This window comes from Oxyura jamaicensis, chromosome 4, assembly GCF_011077185.1.
Source record: "Oxyura jamaicensis isolate SHBP4307 breed ruddy duck chromosome 4, BPBGC_Ojam_1.0, whole genome shotgun sequence".
Classification (NCBI taxonomy): Eukaryota; Metazoa; Chordata; class Aves; order Anseriformes; family Anatidae; genus Oxyura; species Oxyura jamaicensis.
This window is the reverse complement of record NC_048896.1, coordinates 28,144,395-28,169,812: the sequence shown is the minus strand read 5'-3', so window position 1 is coordinate 28,169,812 and position 25,418 is coordinate 28,144,395. Positions and strand designations below refer to the sequence as shown.

The 25,418-nt window shown below is 40.8% G+C and overlaps 1 protein-coding gene across 10 annotated transcripts in view; it reads right to left on the bottom strand.

Annotated features, from left to right (window-relative positions):
- Positions 1-1,448: 1,448 nt before the first annotated feature.
- Positions 1,449-25,418, bottom strand: part of BMPR1B (bone morphogenetic protein receptor type 1B) — a 258,427-nt gene continuing 234,457 nt past the window's right edge. For all 10 annotated transcript variants that reach the window (XM_035325734.1, XM_035325736.1, XM_035325738.1 and 7 more), the window contains 9 exons: positions 25,167-25,269; positions 24,067-24,169; positions 18,375-18,471; positions 17,460-17,598; positions 12,741-12,933; positions 12,012-12,309; positions 9,557-9,732; positions 7,726-7,856; positions 1,449-5,802 (listed from right to left, as the gene is read on the bottom strand). In XM_035325734.1, coding sequence (XP_035181625.1) covers positions 5,677-5,802; positions 7,726-7,856; positions 9,557-9,732; positions 12,012-12,309; positions 12,741-12,933; positions 17,460-17,598; positions 18,375-18,471; positions 24,067-24,169; positions 25,167-25,269 — 1,366 coding nt within the window. In that variant the 3' untranslated portion in view covers positions 1,449-5,676. The remainder of the gene's footprint in view (positions 5,803-7,725; positions 7,857-9,556; positions 9,733-12,011; positions 12,310-12,740; positions 12,934-17,459; positions 17,599-18,374; positions 18,472-24,066; positions 24,170-25,166; positions 25,270-25,418) is intronic.

Sequence of the window (25,418 nt, the reverse complement as noted above, 5' to 3'; positions counted from 1 at the left end):
AGCTGAGGAAGATTTAAGCACAAATACAGGTTAGGTGGAGAATGGATTGAGAACAGCCCCAAGGAGAAGGACCTGAGGGTGAAGGTTGATGAGAAGCTCAACATGAGCTAGCAATGTGCACTCTTAGCCCAGAAAGCCAACCATATCCTGGGCTACATCAAAAGAAGTGTGGCCTGCAGGGCGAGGGAGGTGATTCTTCTCGACTCAAAGCCTCCTGGAAGCATTCAGCCCTGGGCCCTCAGCACAAGAAGGACATGGACGTATTAGAGCGAGTCCAGAGGAGGGCCACAAGGATGATCAGAGAGCTGAAGCACCTCTCCTGTGAAGAAAGGCTGAGGGAGCTGGGGTTGTTCAGCCTGGAGAAGAGAAGGCTCTGGGGAGGCCTTGCAGTACCTAAATGGGGCCTACAGGAAAGCTGGGGAGGGACTCTGTCAGGGATATACGTGGAGGGACAGCACAAGGGGGAATGGTTTTAAACTAAAAAAAAGGGTAGACTTAGGTTAGATATGAGGAAGAAATTCTTTACTCTGAGGGTAGTGAAGCCCTGGAACAGGTTGCCCAGAGAAGCTGTGGATGCCCCATCCCTGGAAGTGTTCAAGGCCAGGCTGGATGGGGCTTTGGGCAATGTGGCAAAGTGGGAAGTGTCCCTGCTCATGGCAGGGGTTGGAAGTAGCTGACCTTTTTGGTTCTTTCCAACCCAAACCATTCTGTGATTCGATGAAAATACAAGTATTTAAGCCCAAGGTTAAATAAGAGCCAGACACCTAGCAAAGAGGAGGGAAAATAAGAACAGTCTAGTACTGCCCCAGAAAGCCAAACCTAGAAAACATCAAGACCCAGAGGCAGGGCTGGTAGGGAAAGGCAGAGACAAATGGAGGTGACACAACACATCACAGGGACCATATAATGTCAGCAGAGCCAGCTGTACCACAGGACAAGGTGCAGTCATAGGCAAAAGGCAGCTCAACAAGAAAAATGCTGTTCACAGCCTTCTCTGTAAATAACCAGCAAGGTGATACATGCTCATAAACACTTAGCTACATGATACATGCTGAAACGTGGCAGTACAGAATGAGAAGAGAGCACAGGAAGTAAATATATATACAGATATGTATATGAATGTATAGATACATGCACTCTAATGCCTCTAAGCACTAAGCATTGCCATGTTTCAGCTGATGCAGTATATGTAAGCTGCAACTTTTTTTATTTTTTTCTGAAGCACAAGGTTGGAAAATCGAGCATCAGTCAGTGCACAGATTACCTTCTGTGCCTCTTGTGCTATTAAAAATAGTAGTGATAATTCATAAATACATAGGGGAAAGAAGGGATGGGGGGACTCACAAAAATATTATTCAAATGCCAGATTTCTATAGATTTACATAATCAGCCACAAAATGCAAGCAACTGCTCTATTAGCAATAACACTATTTTAATTACTATTTCTCTCTTCACTGAGTTGTGAAAGGAGTAATGCTTTTTTTTTTTTTTTTTTTAATGCCAGTGTAAATACACACAGCGTCTTACTGTTTACTTCTTTGTTCAAAAGGCAAACCTTAGAGAAATAAAGAAAAAAAAAAAAAATGTGTCATGGTCAAAATACTCTAACCAGTGAAATGAAACCCAAAAGAAGTGCTTGTCAAATATATGAAAAGTAAACAGAAATAAAAGCAATCTCATGGGGGGATGGAAACAATTTTATTCAGGGGAATGTTAAAACAACCATAAACAATTTGAACAAATACAATAGAACAGTTTGCTCCCCAAGTTTTCTAATTACAGTATTTACAGGTTTAATAAGGCACTGGTTCTCAAAAAAGAACACCAAGTAGTTTCTTAGTCTATATATCAACAACCTTTTCTTTAATAGAAATAACTTTGTGCCAGAGAAAGGATAGCAGTTGCTAGATGGCACCTCTTCCTCTTTTTTTTTTTTTTTTTTTTTTTTTTTTTTTTTTACTTCTTCTCCCACTTACCTATGCCATCTTAACTATATGCCAATAAGTCACTATACTTCCCTCAGTGATTTACATTGGAAAACTGGATTTCCAAACCTGTGGGTACTGAAACTATGGTTATCTTCACCACTGATTTCAAAGCCCAAATCAAAACATACTGTGAAACTACCAAATTCTGGAAGTGGCATTAAAAGGCTACAGAGGTGGTAAGATAAATGTACTCATGTGTAGTCACTAGACACGTTCAAACCATAATAACTTCATTTGGAGTGTTGCATAAAGTCAACCATGCAGCCAGTGACTCAAATGTCACTGTGCTAAAAGAAATGGCTTCCAAGCTTGCCTCAGGCCATTTTCTGGCCTTAGGAATATCATTTTACAGTATCATTGATTATAATGGGCAGGAGATTTGAGAGGGAAATCTCACCTTTTGAGTCTAGGGAGAAAATAGGCAGGCACTACTTACATAACTGCAGAACCTCTGCTTTCTCAGATGTGTGTCTCCTCATATATATATATATATTTTCTTATATAGCACCGTTGCAGTGATTTGTCAGTTATGTATTTTCATAAATAAATATTATGTTTTATTTAGTGCTTTATCCTCCATAATAGTTTACTCTTAATCCACATACTGGAGTTATTCCAGACTCCCAACTGAATATATATATATATTTTATATATATATATATAAAAACACATAAACTTGAACACTTAACCTATACACTTTATGTAACCTATCAACCAGTATCTTAGATCCCTTTCTCTTGGACTGAAAAAAATAAGACTGGATCAGAAAAAACAGCGACTGGACCTTTCTCTCACAGCACACTGACAGCACGTGCTGGGGGCTCGGAGGGGCAGCACACCTAGCAAACCATTGGCAGGAGTCATCACCAAGCAGCAAAACCCCCACCGAAACACTTCCAGGGAAATAAATGATAATTAAAAATGTTAAAAAGAAATCTGTTTGAGGAAAACAGATGTGAAACAATGCAGCAGGAGAAAGGCATCCTGCTGTGTGACCTGCAGGGACTGGACTCGGAGGTGTCTCACACAGGATCATTGAAGCCTACCCCTTACTGCTAGGAAAACAGCATGATGTCCCCATGTCCCCAAGTTTTACCCCCTCGCCAGCAATGGCAGGACCAACCCTGGCCGTCAGCCTTGCATAGGTGCATTTCTCATTGGCTTTGACGGAACAAAGAAAACCCAGCTCCTTCGGGACTGGGTTTGTTTCATAAGGCAAAGGGCATGAAGGCAAAAGGTAAAATGAATTAATACGGAAACCTGTTGACTCAAGTCACTAAGACAAAAAGGTACATTTTTGGCCACAGGTCTTCAAGTGAAGGCACCCAAAGAGGGCAGCAAATTCAGCCCTCACTAATGCAAGCATTCTGTTTATTAAAGACAGTGGGAAAACAGCATTTCCCCTCTGGGGCTGGGATTTGGCTTACTATGAATTCTCAGAGATTTTCTTTTAGTGTTGCTTTGTATTTTTGGGTATAGGGAAACTGAAAAGCAAAAAAAAAAAAAAAAGGCACTAATTAATGAAAATCCTCTGATTAACCTTTAACACCTATAATCATGTAGGTCTTGCTGGTTCTCTTGAACTTCACGCATTTTTCTCCATTAGCTTGAAAGTATTAAATGGTAATTTTTCAAACGAGAAAAATACCTTCAGGGAGCTACGAAGCTAAACCCCAATTATATTTACCTACCTACCACAAATAAATCAGTTTTGTCCAAAAAGGGAAGAAAAAAAAAAAAAAAACAGCATTACATAAATGCTGAGGATAAATCCAGCATGACAAGTATTTCAGTTCTGAAATAGGTTTAGCATAATCAAAGCAGCATTTGTAAGGACCTATTTCAAAATTAAACTGAACACTACCTAGGGAAACAGGACATAGGAGGGCAAAATATGAAATAATAAGAAAATAAAGAGTAAAATGGTAGACCCCACACAGCTCATCTTTGATAATCTGATGAAGAACAGAGACCTTTCCAAAGAAAATACTTCATAGGGAATATTTTGTCATCTTGTTACCTCTCATTTCCCCTTCTATAGTTTTAATATTGCAGCAACTGTTGCAGCCCCAGGAAGGAGGAATGGAGAAAGATGGAAAATTGTTTCCTGCTGTTCTCCTCTAAAAACTCCTCTTGCTGTGAGATACGACACAGCCCTAGACTGGTGGTGCAGACTGCCACTAGTGTGCAGGCTTCGAGGCAGCTGGAAAGCCATCAAAACAATAAGGCAGTTTAACTTCCAACCAAAAGGTTCAGTGTGTGGTGCCCTGAAAACATGGTCTTAAACATGCTTTTGCCACAGCATCCCAGGTGGTGCCCTAGTGATGCTGAGAGTGAAGAGGTGTTTCGGGATGAATTCTGAGACAGCGTCCCACAGAACCAGCCACGAAGTGTTTCTTTACAACCCTCACTGAAGTAATGATCACCTTGAGGTGGTCCAGCACTGGAGGTCCTGCCTGTGGCTGGACATAGGGCATTGAAGCCCAAGAGGAGCATGGGGCCCAGCTCGTGCTTGCACGCCCAAGTCCCAAACTCCTCCTCCGTGCCAGCTTCTGCTGCAGCCAGAGGGCACCAGCTCTTCTTGTGCTTAGGGAAAAAGGACTGACTAAATGGGATTTTTTACAGGTCTTTGCTTTCCCTTAAAAAGGGAAGATGGATTTTTTTTTTTCAAGCTATGGTTGTACATGGATACTTCACTATTACACAACAAGTTAATAATTGTTCTTCACAAGGAACTTTCTCCCACCCACTGGACTTGTTTGTATGTTCCAGCAGTTTCATTTACCAGCAGTTTCCCTCATTAACGAAAGTCTAGTAAGCAGATCCAAGTGTGTAAACTTGCTCCTCTTGTTTCCACTCAAAACGTTTCATTCTGCAGCGGGTGGGAAAGAAAACTAAGAAGGGCACTTGTTTATCGTGCTGGTACCACCTCCATGAGATTTCCTGGAAGCACAAAGAGCTTCTTAAAGCAAACAACTCACACCGTGCGTGCCATGTTCAATCAAGTGTGATATTCCCAGTGACAACCCACCCACAAGACTCCATCACCCCGTGTCTACAATGGTGGAGACATATTTGGGCTGTCTGTACTGGGAGACCAACTCACGTACATAGGGCTGTGGGAAGGTGGCTTTTAGGATGGTTTGCATTGCAGCTTCCCTGAGCTGCACAGACCCTCTCTCTTTTTTAAATGCTGGAGTGCAAAAGTCTCTTCATAAATGAAAAAGTCACTTTGCTTTCATCTTCAGCACAGTTTCTTTCTTTCTTTTTTTTTTTTTTAACGTAACAATATACATCTTATTTACTTCTAACCAAAGGTTTTATTTTCATAAAATTTAAAGCAGTATCTTTTTAAACAATCAAAATAATAATAATAATAACAATAATAATAAAATAATAAGTGGCTTTCATGGAAAGCAACATGCATAATCTTAAACCAGTTACTAAAACTGTATTTCCCCGTGTAAACAAGGGCAGACAAGCCTCTTCCAACCTTGTACGTCAAAATTCAGCTGATTTTTACCAAGGACAGTCTCCTCAAAAGCTGTCAAACAAACTTACAGTTGCTCTTAAATACGCCTGCACTCGAGGTACTTATCAGTGAGGACTGCTGGTACCTCTCCATGACTTCTGCCTGCAAGAGAAAGTCCGTTTCCGTGGGTCTTCACGAGAGCTGTCTTTTGCTCCATCAGAGCTTAATGTCCTGCGACTCTGACATTTTGGCAAGCGTCTTCTTGACTCGCAGGGCCGTGAGCCGGGACGCAGGGTTGTGGGCCCAGCACTCCATCATGAGTTTCCCCATCTGCCGCAGGCACTGCAAAAGGAAACAGAAGGGAAAGCAATGGAAGATGAGACTGCAGCAGGTGGCAATGGTGGAAAACCAGAGGTCTTTTCTAACGGCAGCCAAAAAGACTTGCATGCTGGCTTTCAAAACAACCACACATCCCTGCTCTGCGCCTACCACCTCCTTCCAAAGACACAGCACCACACTCGTGAGACTACCCTGTCACCCTGCAGAGTTCCTTTGCCTGAAAACTTCCTTGCTACGATAGCAAAAGAAAAGTTATCCATCCTGTCCACCTTGTTCTCCACTTCCACAAGGGTCCTGGCCCAGAAGCAGTGCAGACCCTGAAAGGCATTAAGGATGATACTAGCAGTGCCAGACCAGCCTTACTTACTGTTCTTACAGTAATATACAAATTTATACTATATTAAAAGAATATATGACCAAGCTAATTTTATAATAATGTAATAATAATTAATATTCCAGAATAAACAGGTTTTTATAAACAGAATGTGGTCATACACTAGCTGTTATGCACTAACACGTTTGCCTCTCATCGATAGAAATCCTGAAGTGGGATTACTGGTTACACTAACCAATTAAACAGGAAGAGTAGTTTCGACATGCCTCCTCAGCCCTCAGTACATGTGTGAGGAGATCCAACACATACTTTGTGCCCCTGCACAAAAGTCTTCCTAGGATACCAACCACGCTTCCTCTGGTGTTTCCACCCTGTCTGAAGGCTCTGATGGGTGTGATGAGTGAGAGGATGGGTTCTTGGGCAGATCTTCCCGCACTGGTCGTTGCACAAGCCTCTGGTCATGCAGGGAGGTTGTTTTATTTTTCCCTCACATACCCAAATCGCCCACAATTTGTGTAACCTCAATCTTTCATCTACCTGCAGAATATTCATCTAAACACTGCTATTCCCAAACGACAGCTGCCTTCTGTGACTGTAGAAGACTTTAGAGTATTAAACTGTACCAATTAACATGATTAATGACCCTTCTATAGCCTTGCTACTGCAGTTGGCAGGCTTGCCTGTGGTGTATCAACTGTTCATCTCCAGTTCCTCCAGCACAACGTTGCTTCATTACAAACTCTCGGTGAGAGATCAGGTTCTCTCCCACCCCACATCCAAATTTGACTTTGGAAAGCATTCTTTGGCATTCCTACATCTCTTCTGAAAGGCTGCATCTGTAGGCCTGTATGCTACCATGTGAAGAGGTACATGACTTGTTTCTCTAAGATGAAAGGGCTGCTCTTCTGTGCAGCCTGGCTGTAGTGCTTTCATTGCATATCAATACCTTAATAACGAACTGCAATATCAAGTGCTAATGTTGATGTAAAATCATGGCAAAATCACGTTTCCAAGTCTGCACACCTGTGATCACAGAAAAGCTGTATGCTCACTTCATTTCACCTAGACAGAAGAAATTTGCTTCTTTAAAAAAAAAAAAAAAAAAGGAAACAAGGTTGGAATCACATCCAATACATCGGCACACACTGAAGTTGCTGCCAGTATACCACGTACACCCCCAGCGCGCTCAAAAATAATTTATCTTGCAAAATTTTTGGCTAGCTACTGATTTTATGTTATTAATGTTGAGAGCGGAAAGCAAAATGAGTGCTAGACGAAAACAGAGTGAGTGACTAGAAGGGTCTAAGTACAGCCTGCTATCATTATGTGAACTGTTAGACAGCAAACAAAAATCCTGCTCACAAATATCACAGGCAAAGGCCCTTGGGGCTCTCAACACCTGCAGTTTCAATGGGGATGTGTGAGAACACTGGTCTCCTTCCCAAGCCCTGTGGCATCAGTGCTGAAGTTCCTCCTCACTCAAAATGACGCACAATTAGGTCAATCTCGCTCGTTCTGACTAAAGCTGTCACAAATTCAGGCCCAGAACAAGCTGAGTATTAAAGCCCAGGCTGTTTTAACGGGGATGGTACCTCATCACTGCTCCATCTGTTGGGAAATGAAGGGCGCAGTCTCTTGATGCACACTATCTCCCGCATGTCCTCATAGGAGGGGTCGCTGGGCACAAGGTCGTGGTATGGAAGCTGGTATTCTTCAACTATTCCTGAAAGAAACAAGCAGATGCAAATCACTTGCAGAAGACCTTTCCACTATCCTCTTCCCTTTTCTTTTTTTTTTTTTTTTAATCATGTTGACCATGAAGTGTTGCCCTCTGCCATGCACCCAGCTTTGTCTACTTTGCTTTAATTCTCATTCAGTTTTGGCCTTTACTATTTGAGTTTCATGAACATACTGCAGTGAGCAGCCATAGAGCATGCTAGCTCATGGCTTTGCTGGAGAGAAAGCTTATTTTTTGATCCTTTGCCATTCTTGTCCACCGTAGGGCAGCAGGGCGTGCATGCCCAGCAGTCAGATGCTCTGCATACCCATTATTCACCTACTGCTGCTCCCTCTGATTCCAGCCATCCCTTCTCCTGAAATGAATTTTCTTGGAGTTATGTCAAAGATAGCATAGGGTGTAATATGCTGAGAAAATATCCCTACTGTTTAACGATGAGATGCATTTCCAAGAAGGACCTTGCTGCCCTGGAAGTTTACACTACAGCCAAGCTCCAATGTAATCATTAGTTACTTGCCAAGTGAGGCTCTTTCTGTCACTGCTGGCCAGTCTAGCAAACTCCAGTAAGTTACCATAAAAAAGAACAATTTTTTAGCAATGGGCCCATATCAGAGTAATTAGGAAGATAGTAAACCCCGAGTTAGGTTTCCCTCGTATCAGTGGGCCTGGTATATATTAACTATCTGCCTTTTCAGAAAACGGCAAGGCGTTCTTTCTGCACAGTAACGATGGCGATGGCATTGCAGAATTTACACAGCATCATTGCAATATACTTTACCAATGTGTAACCACAGGGATCACTTTGCTCACCAGTGAAATTCAGCTCCTCTAGGGTATGCCCAGAGCAAGCATTCAGCACAATACTGCAGGCTTTAAAAATCAATAAAGCCTGGTGAAGGTAGCACGAACCCGAGAGACATGCTCTTCTCTTTGCCTGCCACCAGTCTGGTGTGTAACTGCTGCCAAGTCATTTCTCTGCATTTAACTTTCCTCAGTGGCAAAACAGAGGTAATAACAACCATCATTTTTGTGCTGCACTGAGCGATATGTGCAGAAAGCGCACACAGCCTATGCAGATAAGAACGGATCTTTGCCCCAGCCCTGCAGCTGGCTGCGTCACTTTATCATTGCTCTCCCCACGACTGAACGCCTGGTACCAGAAAGAAATGAGACACATGACTGGTACCTGCTTCTTTCTACATGTTTTGGAAATAATTACTTATTTAAACAGTGACACTGCATACCCCCAACTTGTTTGTCTTCTTATATTTAACAGAAAGAAGAAATTATTTTGTTCTTTCTGCTAAAATAGCTGAATGCCCCCAGTCTGGCAAAAACGTGCTGCCTTCACAAAATAATAATAATAATAAATAAAAATAAAAATTAATAATGTCCTAATTCCTTCTGCAGTGCAGGCATCTGCTGCCTTCAGACAAGCCATTAAAATACAGCGTACATCTTTGCTGTTGAAATGGCACTGACTGATGCTTTAAAGTAAGTTTCAATGAGAAAAGAGAAATTGTGAGTTACCTGCATGGATTATCCACGTGTGTTTATTACAGCCAAAACAATGACCCGGAGAAAAGGATGTAATGAAAGATTTGGGCTTATGAACGAATTGTGGGTTTCAGTGACACAGTGAAAAGTGGCCTCCCAGCTATTAGAAAGGTATTTTTGCTGTTTACCTCCTGACACACATCTCCTGGCTATCTCCCAAAGGATGAGTCCAAAACTGTACATATCAGCCATGATGTACGACTGAAAGTGATTTCTATTCAAGCTTTCATCCAGCACCTCAGGAGGCATATAGCGTTTTGTTCCTACACGGGTGTTTGGAGGTATGTCTACCTCGTTTGTATCACTAAAATAAAAAGAAGAAAAAAAAAAAGGCATCAAACATGCAATAAAGTGGCTTGAAAAGAAAGCAATTTAGATGGGAGAAGTAGTAAATTCAAACCACATTCACTCTCAAACAAGGTCAAAAGTAGCGTATAATCTTAATGGAACAATTCTTACAAGGAAAGCCTGCTAGTGTGAACTCAACCCTTCCTAAAAGGCTGACTTGCCTGAGGCTGTATTAAGCATCCAAATGCAGAACCACGATGGAGATAAAACTCAACAGGGATGCTGTAACATTTGTGAGATTTCATTAGCATTAGACTGAACTCTAATGCTGGTGATAACAATCAAATCTTCATTAAATGCTATTTTCTTAACATACTCCACCACGTAATGCTTCAGTCTTAGCAATTAATGGAGGACACTAAATAGCCCAGGCAAGTATCGTTTAGCTACAGCAAATCAGATTTGCAAGGAAGATGAGGCTAACTATGTTTCATGTGTGCATTATGTTTGATCATACCCAGCCTTTACACATCAAGAAGAACAAACACACAGATGGGACTGTGCAAAACCAAAGGTGTCACTCCTCACACGCTGACCAGAGGAGTAAACGTATGTCTGACATGCGTTAGTATGTGAGATAGTATGGAAGTCAACATACACTTACTGTGTTATGGGATATTTTTTATTACTACCTCAGATTCAGCTGTACCAACTGTAATGTTTTAAAAAGTTTTGTATATGGCATACATTGTGGTTTGTTTAGAAAGGTTCATTTCCCTTCCCCTAACTTCAAAACTGAAAGCTTTTAAATGTGATCAATACCACAAAATCTCAAGAGAATGATCACGATTGCCATAACTTTCTTCACCCATAAGTATGAAAATGATTTAAAAAAAAAGCCAAGTGTGAGGTACATCCAGTCAGCTACATTGAATCATACATGTGCTGTTGGCATTTGTGTATATGTCAAAAAACTTTACATAAATCTAGTGACCTGCACTGCCTTGCAATATTTTGAATAAAATGATAAATGCAAAGAACTTTACTAAATTTGTTATTTTCAGTACAGCACATCCCTTTCACCTACTTTTTTTCTGTTTCTGACCACTGCCTGTGAATGCTCTTTAAGGAAGAATTCTGTATGAAAACATGCTGTGCAAAGTAAATTCCTTCCAGATAATGAGATATATACATTTCACCGTCTTTTACAGAGACACTTGGTCATTCCTACTTTTCAGTTCATACCTAAACAGGGTGCTACTCTGCATGTCTTACGCAAAGTATGCCTGCAAAGGGTGAATTCCTTCCCTGAAAGTTTTACAGCAAATAGTGTCCTTCCAACTTGTTGTTCTAGGCCCCTGCTCCCCAAAGTAAACTTGTTGCTTTCTCACCTCCTAAAGAAAGGTCAGCTTCATAAAAGAAAGGTCTGAAGAAACCTGGTAGATAAGTCACTAGTGAGAACAGCACGTAAAACTCTACTTATACTCTGAATATTTCAGTTCAAGATTTGTACGGCTTTTTTTTTTTATACACATTAAGGGAACCCACAGTTTCAAAGCTGACCTCTGAAATGGAAACCTTCAGCCTATGGCCACATCTCAGTGCTCAGAAAAATCCGAGAATTTGTAACACACATCTCCACCAGGACCAGTGCTGAGAGCTCAAGCTCCTGAACAGAGCAACCAGCTGTCAGATCACAATGACTTCTTTATGAATCCCAGGAGTAAGTCCTACTTGTATGGTCTTTCTAAGTTATTTAGACACATAACCATTTTTTTAAAATCAAATTTAAAAGCCATTTCAAAAATCAAATCTGTACTTCAGCAATTTGATTTGTCGGAAATGAAACAAAATACAGCCCAAACGGGGAGCTTTTCAATAAATCCCAATTAGTAACATGTGCAACTGATTAGTATTATTCTCTATAAGTTGTGAGTGAATTATTTAGAGACCAGACAAGCTGAAAGCTTCAGCGACACGTTTATTGATGTCAATTCAACCTGTTTGTGCTACATCCTTTTAGCACAGGGTAGTAGTAATATTCAGGTTGGTATTGAGCATTCAGTGATGAAAACTGTGCTCAATAATTAGAAAGTGACTATTTCTACACCTGCATCATGTGTTTATGCAACATCTACATAGGTAGCCCCATCTTATGTATGGGTGAGCGCAGTGGGAAGGCAATGTCTGCATGCCGTGGGTGCTTGCTCAAACGTGCACACTCACACACAGAACAACACAACCAGCGTGAGGCTGATTAACCAACTTTCCCTCACCCTGCTTAGCTCTACTCACCTAATAAATTTAACAGCCAAGCCCAAATCTGCTATACAGCAGGTCCCGTTCTTTTTCACCAAGATATTCTTACTTTTTAGGTCCCGGTGGGCAATAGCTGGTTTGCCTTGCGTACTGAAGATCTCCGTATGTAGGTGGCACAAGCCACTAACGGAGGAATAAGCCAGTTTTAGCATGGCTTTTGTGTCCAAGGTGGTAGATTTTAGATAATCATAAAGGGAGCCATTCTCATGATAATCTGTGATGAGGTACAGTTGGGTCCAAGAGCCTGTGCCTTTAATGTCTGCAGCAATGAATCCTGAAAATAAATAAATAAATAAAAAATTGCAGATTAATACTTCTCAAGGTGATTTTTGACTACCCAGGAGCCAGAACTCTCAGCCACTTCAACACTTTTATCTTAACAATGCATTTAACTTCTTTTATGTTACTTACATGTAATTATGCCTCACCTTTAGCCTTTAATGGATTTTCAGAATGCCTATATACTCAAATACTGGTGGCAGAGCCAGATGTGTGATTTTGGGAGCCATATCCCCCATCCCCATTATTTTTTTTACCTGCATAAGAATATTTCAAACATTTTCCTTTCCAAAAGTGCAGGGAGACTAACTGCAGAGCACAGCAGGTAACAAAGCACGTAAGAAAGCACGTAAGACAACGAATACAAAGTTATTAAACTTAAGAAAGCTGTCGCTATCTAATAATGATCTTTAATATTTCACTCACCAAGAATATTTTCATGCCTCATCAGGACAGTTTGGTAGATTTCTGTTTCTCTGAACCAGCTGGCCTCCTCCGTGGTAAAAAACACTTTGACAGCTACCTTTTCGCCACGCCACTTTCCCATCCAGACTTCCCCATAGCGACCTTTTCCAATCTGTTTCACCATCTGAATCTGTTTTGCTATGGTTCTTTGAACCTGTAAAATGCCAAGACACACAGTGAGAATTCACTCTGCAGATATTTTTTGCATTTATCTCCATCCTTCTTTGTATCTTCTCTGCACAGCAAGCCTAATGGGACTGAGAGTACGCAGCCACTGAAAAATGGATTTCAGCAAAAGCTTTGCCATACAGATGATCCTCATTTTGCTCCAAGGTACAGCACTGTTGTGGTCATTCCTGTCCCTATGAGGAATTCCATCCCAATTCCAAAGGCTTATGTACTCGGCACTTCTAAGACTCAAGGCTGGGACTCAAGAAGAGCCCAGAGCAGTTCCAAAACTCCCATCTTCCAGAGCAGCACCAGAACTACTGTGAGCATCTTCCTATCATCTTCCTTGAAAACCCCATGCCTAATAATTTCAAAATATTAATTTGGTGTTAGGAACCACAGCCATTGCTTACACAGTAATAAATAATTTCATAGGAATAGAAAGTAAGAATTGATATTCCCAAAGATATGGAAGTGCAGCTTTAAATATGCACTTTCTAGTGTTGGTATAATTTTTTTTCATGTGGCTGTACTATGAACTGACACTAAAATCAAAGCATTTGTGCAGCTTTAGCAAAATTCAGCAGCATTGCAGAAGCACCTTTCGTAAGACTTTCGTAAGACTACAAAAAAACTTGGGCAAGCAGAGACTAAAATAGGATTGCAGTGTTTCTGAAGAGCACGTATTTCTAAAAGTTCATAGAAGAAATTCTAAGGTAGGTGCTGCAACACAACCCACTGGTGTTCATGGTTGACTCAGCCTCATCCTAGTACAATAGGACATTAAGATGTTTCCCTCCACAGCTACAATTTTTTGGATTGGTAGGATTTTACAGAATGTTGAAATAAAATAATGTTATAGACTCTGGTGCAATTTCTTTTTTATTTCTTTTTTTTTTTTTTTCTCTTTTCGCTAGGGTTTTTCATCTGGCCCATGTTATTGGTAAAATCAGCCATACACAACTCCTGAGTGGCTTACTGCAGCAAGTGTGCACTGTTTGAGTCCCTGTGAAATCATATGCATTTAATGTAACCCCAAATATTTTTGCAACCCTGGATGACAAGAACAATCAAATTGTGATTTAAAAATAATTTACTTCATTATCCCTGGGAGGACCGGTGAGACTATCAGCTTGGTAGTGCAGAGGAGGACTGCCCACAGTCACCCTGCAGAATGAATGCACGTCCAAAGCCAAATTCAGAAGCTATTAGGTAGGGTCTATTACCATTTGTTTTGTAAATAAATTACTGGTTTTCATATTAGACAATTTAAAGAAGAAAAATAGGCAATGGCATTTATGCAAAGCTATTTCAAAAGTTCCATCTTTCTTCTGTTTCAATTTAAACAGAATCCCATTTTTTCAGCCCTGCTACGTATTATTAGTCTTCCAAGATGGTGGCTGCAGTGCCATTATTTTTGATTAACATCATTGAAAGCCAAGAACAGAGATCAGCCTGAATTTTTTAAGTTGATTTATTCTCTTTTATATTCTCATATAGTGATCAAACAATAGTTATATGACACTGGAATTTTGCTTCAGCATTGTGTAATGTTATTTTAGCATTGTTGCTTTCTATTCTGCCCATTTTAAAAATGCATCCTGAACAATAATGCAGTTATATCAAATAACTTAATTTGTGCAAATATATGTAATGGCATCATAAAGTACATGAAATTACAATACTTAATGATGAAAAGTTTCTCATTAAATTACATTAAGAAAATGAAAAACACATTTCTGTTATGGGTTTTCAGGCGGCAGAATACTATGTGAAGGCCTTAACCTGGTTTTATCTTGCTAGAACTGGTCAAACGATTTACTGTGACCTATTTATATTATTTTAAGGAATTTAGCCCTTTCTTGAATCTGATTATGATTTTTAGAACAAATTGATTAACCAAAACTGTTGGATGAACTGATTCTACAAGTACGCTGAATGATGTGTGCATGCAAATTATTTAATGTTGTGTTTTTGTTTTGTTTTGTTTTTTAATTTATTTCTAAATTTTATTTTGTTGCTGGAGTTTCTTGACAGGTCAGGTAAAATTACGTGTCCCAGTGTTTTCTCTCTTTGACTGGAATCAACCCCAGTACCAACTATTTTACTTTCTGCATTCCGTTTTTCTGATCTTCAGCTAAATGTCTCCATCTAATGCAGATGAAAATTTAGACAAGTGAATCTTTTGTAACTTCAATATTTTGAACAGAGTAGTTTATTCCTAAGACTGGGGTGCAGTCTACTGAAAAAAATGATGATAATAATTGGAAGAGGAATTATAAAAAAAAAAAGACATGAAAAGGTAGGGACCGAACTCTGTAAATCTGCAAACTCTTCATGCACACCACTGAAAAAATTCTCTCTCCTTTAATTTCCTTCCTTGATCCTACATGTGGATTCACTGAAGCATTAGTTTTGCATAAACATCTTGTTGTGCTGGGCGGTAGGGTTCTGCTTGCTCACACAGAGTTGATTGTGCACCCCAGCCTGTTGGCTCAAAGCTTTTTACTTAAACTTTCATGTTTTTTTCACCCTGTTTAAAATTTGATTGGCAGCATTTGACCTGCAGCAAATTTTTCTGTCAGAGGTACAAACAGCCTCTGACAAAAAGAATGCTTCCTGAATGTCAAAGTATTGATAAAATCTTGGTTAATGCTTAGTTTTGGAGTAATAGCTGCACTCATTGGAATAAATGCTCTGCACAGAAGGAAGACATTACTGTTTATCATAACCTAACATTTTGTAATAAATTTGCAGCTTGCTTTTCTGAAATAATAAATTTGGATGTTTCGTTCTTTGAATAAGAAATAAAGCAGTTGAAAACAAATTCTTTCACAATAAAGTCTAGAGCATTATTGCCAGGCACTTTCTATCCACTTATTTCAAGGCATGGGCCCAGAGGTATTAATCCGTGCATTTCCAGTGAGCCTGTAGTGGTTGTAGCTGTCTGGGAAATGCAGCAAACCTTTATTACCATGTGCAAGATTCATTACAGCTCTCGTTTTTCTTCTCTTCCACAGAAAATCACTATTTAAAGGGAAAATCTGGAGAAAATGTATACACTTTCATAGGCTGGGAGAGAGCTAGGGACACTAGTAAGACCAACAGGTCCCATCTTGAACCATCTCAGGAGCACCAAGCACAGAGCAAGACCTTGATGTGGAAGGCATGCAAAAAGCAAGATAAAAATATTAAGAGACCCTCACAGTTGAATAAATTGGACACTCTCATTACAAATGGTTCTTCATCATAAGCAGGATCCATCCCTTTCCATGGCTGCTAAAGGGATGTAGGTACGGGGTATGACAGAGCTTTCTTAAAGCCTAAATGTAAATAATGGAAAATAAAAAAATAAAGCCTAAATGTAAATAATTTCACTCAAAGGAGAAAAAAGACCATGCCTTTTCCATGCTCAGAACCAGTCACAATGTCTACTTGTCAGCTTGGCTTTTTTCAACAGCTATGTTAATTGTCACAAAATTGGATTTCAAAAGAAGTTAGCACTTGTCTAAAGTGAGGCTATAAGTTCTTACTCCTGCTAAAGCAAACTGAACTTTTAGCCAGCCACTCATTTCCTCATTCCAAGGAATTACAAAGCTTCCCATTTATTTTCTTTTTAAGGTATAAAAAATAAGATCCGAGGGGAAAAAACAAACAAACAAAAAAAGATAGGCAGTACTTGGAAACTGGACAACATCAGCAGAATAGGTTCACTACAAACTAACAGGTTTGGTAGAAAGGGGTGCGGGGGGATACATATAATTCATGAAAAAATGAAAATGAAGTCTAATTAATGTCTTTTTTTTTTTTCTTTAGTGCTAAAAAGCAACGATGGCCCTCAAGAAGACAAAGTGTTGGACAGAACTGTTTTGCTACAGAATGTAAAACCACTGCCTTTTCAGCATGTGAGCTCAGGGGGTTCAGTCATCTTGGAGTCAGTTCAGAAATAATGATAAAGTACACTCCATCCCCATGCCTTTAACCTTTGAGATTACCTCAGTACAAGGAAAAATAATTCGCTCTTGACTTCTGAATGCAAAGTGAAGTTTGCACATAAAAAGGTTCCACGTTTGATGAATTGCAGTTCCTTTCACATAAAGCCTACATGTCAGTGTTGGAAATGCTATTGTGTGTTGCACATAAAAAGCAAGAAAATAAGACTGCAGGCCAGACGCTGTCCTTTGCACTGGGATAAATCCTGATAAATTTTGTGGGCTTTATTGGTCTCTATTTTCCCTATGGTATCTAAATTAAGAATTGAGCCGAATTTAGGGGAAGAAAAATAAAAGAAAAACTTTTTGGCTTAGCCTACATAGAAAAAAAAAAATATCTTCATTCTGAAGATTAAATCATCATCAATTCTGGGAGAATATAAATAAAATAATAATAAAAAATAAACAATAAACAGCGACACATTACCTCCTTTCAGACACAAGTATCATTTCTTGTGCAACATTTTGTCTTCTACTTTTTGCCTTTTAGACTGACATTCAAATAATACTGCTTCCTTACCAGGAGAGGGAGCCCGGAGCCACTGCCTGAGCTCTGAGACTGCTCAATCAGATCCTTCAGGGACTCTCCAGGGGGAATGTAGGTCTCATCCTGCTCCAGCCCAATGCTGTAGCGAGGCCTCGCCTCTTGCCGTTTGTACCTGCCATTTTGTATGACACTGAAATTAGCTTTGAATACAACGAACACGGGGACAATGAGTAATGTGCATTATTCTCCACGTTTCCTTCATTTGTAGGCACTTTGCTTCCTCAGCTTCCCTGAAAAATATGCTGGACTCACTGAGTGATATTTCCAGTTTTATTTACAGCAAACTGTTTTCATCAACAAAATTTTAAGTATAAAACTCGAAGACTGTGCAATCTACTAGGAGTTTGCAAAGCAATCAGGTGCTTTTCTTTCGGAAACTTAAATAAGCTTAATACACAGACCAAGTAAATACTCAATTTTATCATACTGCCTGCAGTGGGGCTTTTAGAAGCAAAAGCAGATATGGTCATGGGATCCCTGAGTATTTAAAAATTTCAAGGAATTACTTAAACGTAATGTGTGTAGGTTATGGTAACATTCTAGACATACATTCCTGTACCCCCCTCTTTTTATGACCAGTTCCTCAACACAAACATATTGAGAAGTGTTCTATTTGTCCTGTACAAACTTTGTCCTGTGGCTTTCTCACCTTCAGTAAAGGCTGTGCTTCATCCTGAAGGGCTTTTAAGGATGTTGAGTGAAGGATTATATGTGAAATATATCACATAGGTATGCCTGTGACAAATGTGAACACATTTTTTCCTCATCAAAAAATTACAGCTTTCTTTTTTCCCTAAGGTCCATCTAAAAGTTTCCAAATTCTTGAGTCTATAAAAAGATAAAAGTTGGGAAGAATGCTAACTAGCTGGTAAAGTATTGATTATTTACCTGAAGTAGCAGAATATGATGATAAGCACCAGAAGTATACTGCAGACAGTCACCGAGATCAGCAGAGCCTTGTGGTGAATGTTTCCTTCAGCAAAGTCTGTGGTTGAAAGCAGAACAGCAAGGGGCAAGGAGTGGGAAAATTTGGATGTAAAGTCAGTATCAAAAGACACACACACCGAGCACAAGATTGTTGAAGTTGTGGATACCCCATCCCTAGAAGTGTTCAAGGCCAGGTTGGATGGGGCTTTGGGCAACGTGGTCTGGTGGGAGGCCCATGGCATGCGGGTTGGTGCTAGATGATCATTAAGGTCTTTTCCAACCCAAACCATTTTGTGATTCTGCAATTCTGTGATGCTACTACAGCACTGTGCAAGACACCCTTAGATTTCATTGGGGTTTTGTGTGCACTTCCCCTCACTGAACAGGGCAGAAGCGGCACCCTCAGGAGCCTGTGATGGTGCAGGCCCCACTCCAGCAAAGCATGCATTTGCAATGCCCTGTTTGGCTCCAAATGAAAAATCAACCAGGGAAAGCAAACCAGGACATCTCGCTCTGTATCTTAACCCATGTGATCAGCAAGGACGTGCAAAAAGTACTGCCTCTATCTTAAACCACTCTTATTAACTAGTGTCCTACCAAGCAGTTAATATAACAAATGAATGATCGCCTTTATCCTAGCAAGGAAACAGAGCAGACCATCCACCCCCTGAGAATGCAAGCCACTAGAGGCCTTGAAGATGAGTTTCCATCACTGCAGAATAATCCATCTCTCTGATCCCATTTTAAACACTTAAGTGGTAATTTTTCCCCCATTCATTCCACAGCAGCTCTGTACGCCAGCAAGTCTTATACTGGGGGCAAAACTACCCTTGCAGCAGTTACTCTGTAAAACACTTTGAAGCTGAACCACGTGAAATAATTTGAGGAAACATCATTGCACAAAATCTACTAAGATGTTTCAGTCAATCTTTGCACGGAAAACTATTACTGTGTTTTAAAATGTACCGTTAATCCCTAAATTTGTACTCTATACTCAGACAAGCGCATCTGACCTTCATCCATGCACCCCTGCTGAAAAACAAAGATATCTAGCACTACTTTACTTTAAAGCCTCCAAAGTCTCAAAATTACATTTTAGCATGTACACACACACACACCACTCTCACAAAGTTGCTACCTGGAATATTGCAAATGAGGTGTAAGTTTCCTGAAGCGATCCCAGCTACACCATGGCTTCTTGCATCTTCCATGCTAATGCCAAACGCAACGTAAAATGCAAGAAACCTATCCTCATCTACTTATCCTAGAATAGCGCTATTGCATTTCTGATTTACAAGGGTAATGAGACGAGGAGATTCCTGAGGGACTCTTGGTTTACCGTCAGGCTCTTGTATTTTCAAGATCCAGTTTCTCCCTCTGTTTTTGCCCCCAAACTATCTCTTCCCTTCGCCTCCCTGCTACAAACAGCGATTACCTCCCAGCGCACCTTTTGATCGTGCTGGTCGTGTTTTAACCTGCCACTACCCGCTCCCAGAGCATTAACAATGTAAACACTCAAGCCATGGCCAATGCCTTTGAAAGGGGACACTGACACGATGTCTATCAGGAAAACACTGGAGCCCATCATTCCCACTGCAGTGGCAGATTTCTACTGGCCTGGCACGCAGAGCGTGCTGCAAGACGAAACTGAGAGCCCACTGGGGAAATCCAGCCCTCTCCTCTGGAGGCAAGGGCTGCTGAGGAGGACTAAGGGTTCTATTTTGTGCTCTAAGCAGCCAGGGTCTGCCAGATATTTCCCTCTAAAATGTGTGGTTTGTAACAGTTCAAGATGTTGCAGCCCATCAGCTGAGAAGAAGATAACCAGGGATTTACAGAGGTGTGTGGAGTGGTAGCACTGCACTACCAGGACTTGAGATGTGCCAATGCCGTTGATGCTGCCTGTGTGTGGCTGAGTATGTACATTTGGGAGAGGGATGATAAAACGTCAGATCTTAATCACATTATGATAATTTAAAATGATCCAAACACTGGATGTTTCTAATGGGCTTCTCCCATTCTGACAGCTTAACAAATGTGGTTTGATCTTCCCCAAGGCCGGAAGGCATTTTGGAAGTGCTGTTTAGCTCTTAAACAAACTGGAGACCAACACTGCAGAATTTTTCAGTATGCAGTTGTATGAAGCAAGTGCCAGGAAAGCAGGCAAGACAGGAAGGAAGGTGTCGGTGTGTCTGTAGGTGATGGCTCCCTGTGCACATCACTGCTGAACTGAGGCAGGTTGGTGCTGCTGGAGACCACCTCTCTCTCCTCCTCCAGATCACGCTGCTCCTCCCCAGGGAGCAGCAGGACAAATACCCCTTTCCCTGCACTGTTTTAGGCACCTGGGATCACCTCCAGGCAGAGGGACAGAGCAGCTCAGCCATGAGTCCACTTCACCACTGGGATGGGTACCAGGGAGTGGGTGACGGAGATGCTCTGCTCTTTAAGAAGTCTGGTGCTGTGCTTTGCGTTTGGATGTTCCTTGGCAACTGCAACATTGCAAGAAGTGTGGTTATGAGAATAAGCAGCAGCTTCCAAGGAGGCAGCAGCGAGCTATGGCCAGGAGCGTGGCGAGGGGAGCACAAAACAAAAAATCAGTAGGTTCAGGAAGCTTCCTCACGTACCTTGGCTCGTACATAACAGCAAAGCCCAGCACGCAGCACATACCAGTTTTAGGTTGTAAGAAAACAGGGATGTGTGTAGGTGTCAGTAGTGATTGGCACAAAAGAAGGATCTTCAGTAATACAGCCTACCAATCAGTCATTTTGCCATGATTTCTCCCCTCTCCACCTCACATTCACCTCACTGCACCAGCCATCCACGGGGCACTGCTGATGCACGCATTGAAATGCCACACAGCAGGTTGAAGGGAGAAGTCAGCATATCAAAAATTCCCCTCCCTCCCCAGTCCCCCCCAGCTCCCAGTGTTAAGATTATCCGAGTAAAAACTGCAGTGAAATCTGAGGCGTGGAGACTGTATGCACACATCAAACCCCGTCGTTCCTCCAATCGTTCCCTTGCCCATTCATCACTGGCTCTACAGGCAGGGAGCCAGACACGGTGGCACCACCACTTCTACTTATATAGGCTCTAAATCAGTAAAGATATATTTCTCCTTTCGACTGGTCTCAGCCTGCACTTTTGCTGGGATTTCCAGGAATATCCTTCTATTGTTTAAAGCAGAGGTGTTATATCAAACCCAGCTATGATTATCATTTCCTTAACAACACACACACATAGCTGGGACGAGGATTTCGTGTTATCTCTGGGGTATTTTATCCTGCTAGTTCTGTACTGAGACGGGCTCAAACGTAAAGTCAGCTGTTGTTACCTTCTTCTGTCTTGCATAAGAAAACCTTACTTTGAGCAGTGTTAACTCTTCCAGTTCCCACCCTCATGCGCATGGTCCTCCTTTCTTTTCATGGCGAGAGGATAAAACTGCCTTTCAGCACATGCCAGGTCTGGAAAAACACTTTCAGGACATAAGCTGCTTGCCTTTGTAGATGCTACCTTGGTGTGCGGGTTAATTTGCAGTTCAGCAACCTCTGACCTGCAGCTGGACGATCTCCCTAGGCTGTGTTTCCCATGAGATATGACTTTGGATCTAAGTTCAGAAGCCAAATTTCTGTTTGTTTTTTAAATGCTGAGTAACATACATATTTTTCACGGAATCCTGGAGGTCAGGAGGTTGTTCCTAGAAGCTTGTTTTTAGGTTAATCTCCTCTTTCTTGTACTTCTAGCCTACGTTAAATTTGATGGACACGTCTAACAGCTCTCACTCAATTATAGACAAATCTAAATGTTTTCAGAGGACACAATGATCACAGTCATAGTACTGAACAACAGCAACAGTGGGCACACAGTATTTGTACATGGCTGCACTGAGCATCCTGCAATTCCAGCTATGGCTTTTCTCCGAGCTTTAAAACTAGAATTGAGCAATGGCAAATTAAAACAAGTCTGACACTAAGAATGACATACTTGATTAAGGCTTTAATAAAGGTGCTGTCTTCAGCCCTGCTCAGCCACATCTAACAAAGCAATATCGGAAATATATTTCCACGACGTACTATCAGCATACCAGCAGTGCACAGCTCACCTCAAAAAAAAAAATAATCTTCAGAGTATGTTGAGTGAACACATTGCCTTTTCTTTGCCATGATAAAGCAGACAATGTGCAACATAAAGCAGCTAGAATCCTGTTCCAACTCTATGAAATTATTCTTTCAACAAATATTCCCTCTGCTATTTAATGGGTCTGCCACCACTGAGCTCAAACAATGCTTTATTTACCCCATATACACACAAAGCGAAGCCAATTTTGATCCAAACAACTTCTGCCACTAGCAAAAGGTTGTTTTACTGTTTTCTGTATAAGCAGCAAGTGGTATAGCCAAATATCTAAAATCTTAATAAGGCATATGTCTAGTGTTAGGCACTGGTTCAGTATTTTTAAGTAATTTAACACAGAACCAACTCAGTCAGGAACAAGAAGAAATTGTCTTCCAAACTGAAATGATATCAATACACTAAGTAAGTGTGAACAAATACCAACTTCCTTGTGGAGCTTCTCTCTCAGTCCAGAAATATTTTTTAAATGAAAAAAATAAATAATATATATATAGTACATAACTCTTATGTTGGAAGTCAAAATTTTATGAGGTTTCACTGACTTAATGGCTTGCTAGTAAAGAGTGAAATATTTACATACTACCCTCCACAGGCCTTATTCTGCAGCCCATCTGTGCAGAATTTCATAGGCATGAAGGGAACAGCTTATATAAGAGAAGGCTTCCTCTGAGCATGAATTTGTGCAAGTATTTGCTGCTTGCATAATTAAGAATGCATCTGCACACCAATTTGGATTTCCAACTCAGAATGCTACAATTACAAATTCTCCTGCAACCTTGAACTGAATCTCCAGACTAAACTCAATGCTGACCAACAAAAATCAGGGCCACCGTTGCCAATGCCAAGAGTTTATCATGAAGGAACGTTACACTTAACAAAGAGTATTTTGTGAAATGGATCATGCAACATCCACCCAAAGCAGTTTTACCAACATTTAGAAATTACAGAACAACAAGAAAGAAAGAAAAAAAAAAAAAACCTGACTTAGGCTTGCCCCAGAATCTACTTGAAGTTAGTATACTTCCATTTGTTCTTAATAACATTTTTTTTTTTTTAAATCTCAGATCCTTTAAATAAGAAAAGCTTAATGGACTTCAGCTACCTTGAAATGTCTGATTAACTCCTAGAGATCTCATCCCAGATGTGTGTGAAGTTATGAACAGGCAGAGGATTCAGGAATCAATTTTGTTATCATGCTAAAAACATACAGAGCAAGAGCCATCCTCTGCCACAAGTAACCTCAGTTTTCAGGATGACCACTGACAGTCGGCGGGTCTATGACAATATTGTGTGACCCCAACGCATATGGTGCTCATCGCATGTGTGCAACATGAGTAATAGCAAGCAGCAGAAATTACAGGTCAAGGCACCGCTCTCCACCTCAAGAAACTCAGCTACAATTTTTAATGAGGTTTATCTCCCTAATCATGTGCACCTGGAGGGAAGTGCTTTGGTTTTGGCTTTGTTTCTTCCCAAGACAGCAGCAGGAAAAGATCATTTGGGGACTGGTTTACTTTCCCCTTACCTCGATTTTTCAGCGGTGGCAGCGTTGGGTGAAGATGTTTGTTACAGTAATCTTGGCCTGTGCAACATTCAATAGATCTTCTTTGGTGAGGAATAGGAGTGTCCTGAAATACAGTTTCATAGAATGCCATGTAATTATCTGTGTTGTGAATAGACACCATCATTCTGGCACTGGAGAGAATGGTGTGCTTAGGTGCTGGTTTGCAGAGTATTACAGCTTCCTAGGCTGTGTGGCGTAAGGATATGTGCCACCAAGTGGAACTAAAAAGACTTCATATAAATAATTAAGAGATAAATTCACCCCTTACATATTTCTCTTGGTGCCCTAGTGCTGCAAAAGGGATCTGTTGCGACTACTGTTGCAAGACAGAAATCTGAAAGTCTCCTATGTGCATCGGTTTGAATTATATTATAAAAATAACTTAGCATATTGTGAAAATAGTTTAGCTAGAGTAACACAGGAATTGCTGAGCTGCTGTGTGGACTCATTTATGTGCCGCTTCTGCTCTTGTGGGAAGCTGGGCAAAATACTTTTCACCGACCATGATTCAGCCATGGCTAGATTGTTCCTGTACTCATGTCAAACCATTTAAGGTCAACTTTGGAAGAGTTAAACACTTCATATCCATCTTGTTCCACTGCCTGTACCCCTTTCCAGTCCCACTGCAAGACTTGCTCTCAGACAGGGCATCATCAACTTAAAGCGAATTTCCAGCATCAGAAATCCAAAAGACAGCCGGAACTGCATGTAAGACATAAAGGTTGCTGTGGTCCATAAAATAATATCCTGACTAACTTTACCATGGAGACTTGAAGAATTAGACTGCATTTCTCTAAATTCAAACTTCCTCTGAGCAATGGTATTCCTTGAAACAGCAGCGATAAAAACAAAAACTTAAGTTACTGTAAAGAGCAGCTATAATGCCACCACCATAAACCATTCTGGGATGCAAATGCAATCCCCGCAGCAATTGATGCGGAGCAGCTTTCTGCCAAATTAACAAAAGTGTAAAGCACAGCCATAGTAATGTCTGTTGACTGCACTTCAACTGAAAGCCATCGAAAAGCCAAGCAATACCTAGGCAACTGAAGCTTTCTTACCCGACACTGGAAGTCCGAGCCCTCTAATCCTAGACATCCCTTGGTGACTAAATGTCCACCGGACTCATCTTCTTCTATGATGGTGAAGCAGTAGCCATCAGTGCTGAGGATTGGGAAGAAAGAATCATGAAAAGGTTCTGAAGTAAAAATGTGCCGCTAAATACAAACTTCATCATTTTTCCTTGCAAGGAAAATCTGCCGTTAACAATGTATTTCCTCTAACAGTATCATGAAATACAAAGAGCTGAAGCA